We start from the raw sequence: 3873 nt of genomic DNA, 5'->3' as shown, positions 1-3873 counted from the left end.
TATACGTGCCGGGTGCACCGATCAATGCATTGAGTTGCATAGCCTATTCTTTCCCTTCTACATTTGATAAAGTAGACTCGGCAAACAACTGACACGTGACAATTCCAATAATGATTGTCGCAGCAGCATGAACAACCAGGTTGCAGATATAAATATAGAGGTTCACCAGGTTGCAACCTTTTGCCTATAACGCTTTACTTAGTGTTCTTCTTTCGTAATACCTCCATTAAGGTATATTAGACCCTCTCTCATTTTGAGCTAAAGTTTGATCTAAAAATTTAACTAAAAAATTTAAACTATATGTCACAAAAATTATATTGTCGGAAAGCCTTTTCAAATACCAATCCAATAATATATTTTTTATAGCATATGTTTTATATTTTAGTAGTCTATAGATGGTCAAAATCTGACTCAAAATACGAAGGGACCCAATAGACCGAAATGGAGGTAGTACAACCAAAATTTTATCAGACATAAGAAACTAAGACTTCACGGTTTTTAATTATGAAGTGGTAGCAAGCACCTACTTATTTCAAACCACATATCTCGATACATGCATGTCATAGCTCACATAAGCAAAACACGTGTGGGCGTGAACGTTTCCGTCTACAGTGTGTCGACATGACCTTCGATTGACACCCAGATGATGCTCAGCTTAGTGAGAAAGTGGCACACGGCCACATCACCTGGCCTCACGTTGTGCAGCTCAAAGAACGGGTTCTTCGGGCTCCACAATGAAGTGTCAAGGTGGCACACGGCCATGACCTCCATGGTCGCCGGCGAGGCACCCTCCTCCACGCTCGCCAGCGTCACCATGTACGCAGCCGTAGGGCTGGACGTGTGGCAGTAGTACACCGCGTACGGGAAGGTCAGGTCATGGCAAGTTACGACCTCAGATGATGACCCGGAGAGCTTCCGTGCAGCCGTCACGTTGTACCTCCCCCTAAGCGCCGGTGTTCCCGGGTTATCCATGGGCAGATCCACGGCGGAGAACGCGCGGACGTTGCGCCTCCCAAGGAGGGACCCGGGCAGCTCAGCGAGGGACTCGAGGGAGGTGGCGCAGCCTGCTTTCTGGCCGTGCAGCGTCCGTGGGTGCTCGCAGGTCTCCAGTGTCCACAGTATCTCTCTGGTCATCGTGAGGGACGCCGGCGCGAACATCGTGGTGATGTCGGAGAGGTGTTCGGTGGAGAATGGAATGGAGTCAGCGATGTCGCCGGGAAGAAGCGCTGGCATGGAGGTGGTCGGAGGGATGGTCGGGGTGATCAAGGACCCTGGCCTCAACATGTCGTGGAAGAAAAAGACATCTGCCTCTTTCTTGTTCTTGTAGCTATGAGGGGGAACATGGTGGTGGCTCCCCTCTCCTTTTACTGCAACAGGTACAATGGCAAAAAATCAATTGAGGGGTTGTATCGAATAAAATAATTAACTCTATTTCCTGGTAGAAAATGAACTTCACCTTGGTTCAGAATGTGGGGTTGTTCATCTTTCTCTTCCACTGACCCATATGACATAGTAACTTCCTTCGAATTTTCTTCATGTGTTGTGGAGCCTCCCTTCAGAATCTCCTGGCCATTTACACCATAAGACACCGAGATTTCTTTTAAATCCCTTTCACCTTTCAACCCATACGATCCTGATGCTTCCTTGCCAATTTTTTGGTCCTTTGATCCATATGATACCGATATTTCCTTCAGATTTTGATGGCCGTCTGCGGCATAAGACACTGAGATTTCTTTTAACTCCTTTTCACCTTCTAATAACCCATATGATCCTGAGGGTTCCTTCAGAGTTTCTTGATCTTTTGATCCGTATGTCACAGATATCTCCTTCAGATTTTCATGGTCATCAACACCATAAGACACTGAGATTTCTTTTAAATCCTTTTCACCTTTTAACCCAGATATTCCTGATGCTTCCTTTGAAATCTCTTGGCCTTTTGCTCCATATGACACAGATATTTCCTTGTATGCTGCAAGGTTCTTCTTTAAATTTAGTGGAACTTTCTTTAAACTCGTTGAACCTTCTAACCCATATGACACTGAGATATCTTTTACATTTTCTTCATATGCAGATTCTTCCTTTGGAGTATCATTGCTGTTTATACCATAAGACAGTGATATTTCTTTTAAATTATGTTCACCTTCTAACCCGTATGACCCTGAAACTTCTTTGTGGGCTTCTCCACCTTTTGATCCATAGGAGACAGATATTTCCTTAAGGTTTTCATCTTTCAAAGGTGTATATGCTGCAAGGATCTTCTTCAAATTTAGTGAAACTTTCTTAAAATTGTTGTCACCTTCTGACCCATATGACACTGATATTTCCTTTAGATTTTCTTCATTTTTTGTTCTATGCGCAGCAGTTTTTTCTTCTACATAATTTTTAGCTTGTAACCCATGTGACAATGGTTGTGTCTTCAGATCCTTACCAATATTTGGCTCATGTGCTATCATGGCCTTCTTTATACCTTGTTCACCATGAGACCCATGGGCCTCCTTTAAATCGTCTTCAACTTGTGATATGATATGAACATGGTTGTCCATGTGACCAGCTTCTGACTTGACTCTCTCATAGTTTGGTCCAATTTTTGGCAGCCCTGTAATAAACTTGAGGTTACCCGGACTAATTATAACGTCATCTAAGGGAACACACACTGAATGCACATATGTAGTATGCATATCTACAGACAAAAGTCATAACAACAACAGAAACAACTAAACTCGTGTATATATATAGTATGTAGTATGCATATATATACAGACGTGATCATATATATCAATGTAAATAAATGGAAGGATACATTTAGACAGAATCGTTACCTATCAAATATTCCCTTTTACTGCATCTAGACACGTTAATTCCTCAACGTTTTATTTTTCAAATATTGTTTTGGTTCAGTTTACAGTACACACTGAGCTCCAATCCATTCGCACTTATACCGTTAATTATCAAAAACATTGAAATAAGGTCACTAACACGAAAGTTGGTTTGTATAGTATACAGTTTTCAGTGATATGATGTGCATGCCTGCCATGCCCACTGTTTTTGTTTTTGCAGGGACCATTCATGCCCTTTTTTCTATTACTGTCTGGTACCGGTGATTTGAACTTGTTCCAAGATTAATAAAGTGGCTGTGTGCAGCTTATAATGCAGAGCTGGGGGTACTCCCCCTTTTGAAAAATACATGGCAGTTGCGTGGAAAGAGACTGACCTTTTTGTTGCGCTAATAGGTCACTGATAGCTGGTGGAATCGGAATTCCTGGAAGCGCCGCCTCCCAGTACGCCGTCAGCGTCTCCATGTTTGTCAGCGTCATCTTGGCCGCATCGGCAAAACTCGCATGCTGGCTACCTTGTCCTCCAAGAATCTGTGTGCAACATAACAAATAACAGTAAGATCGTTACGATGTACAAGTTCGCACTTACTACATATGTACGGCAATTTGTTTGTATATGTGATACATATATGGAAATGAGTATCTGATAAGAGTATGGCGTATGTATGCACTCACCAGAATAAATGAGACGAGTGGCAGGAACAAATCCATATTCCTGGGTTGCTAAGTGTGGCAGTGCGAGTAAGAATGGTGACTCAAATCAGATCATCAGGTGGCGTATTTATAGTCCAGATGCGGTTGCTAGTTGCACATATTATTGCTTTGCAAGGAGATCACGTGAGCTATTTGTAGTATTGATGCGGTAGCTAGTTGTACAAATTATTTATCAACAAGTACCTGCACTTGCTAAATCCAAAATTCATGACAGGCACAAGCTGGCCTACAGATATGAATCACATGCCAGCATATCAATGTGACCAGTGACCACCCAACCACTCATATAAGCTCTTACAGTTAAAAACTGCACCACGCGCTTCTG

At 42.6% G+C, this 3873-nt stretch overlaps 1 protein-coding gene across 1 annotated transcript; it reads right to left on the bottom strand.

The window, feature by feature from the left end:
- Nucleotides 1-442: 442 nt before the first annotated feature.
- On the bottom strand, nucleotides 443-3632 carry LOC119340516. The gene is made up of 4 exons (XM_037612436.1): nucleotides 3510-3632; nucleotides 3212-3365; nucleotides 1457-2596; nucleotides 443-1367 (listed from the first exon to the last, which is right to left on the bottom strand). The coding sequence occupies exons 1-4, from the start codon at nucleotides 3543-3545 to the stop codon at nucleotides 607-609; spliced, it is 2091 nt and encodes a 696-aa protein (XP_037468333.1). The 5' UTR covers nucleotides 3546-3632; the 3' UTR covers nucleotides 443-606.
- Nucleotides 3633-3873: the final 241 nt, after the last annotated feature.

Source organism: Triticum dicoccoides, chromosome 7B (genome assembly GCF_002162155.2).
Source record: "Triticum dicoccoides isolate Atlit2015 ecotype Zavitan chromosome 7B, WEW_v2.0, whole genome shotgun sequence".
In the NCBI taxonomy this organism is placed as follows: domain Eukaryota; kingdom Viridiplantae; phylum Streptophyta; class Magnoliopsida; order Poales; family Poaceae; genus Triticum; species Triticum dicoccoides.
This window is presented reverse-complemented; position numbering and strand designations above follow the sequence as displayed.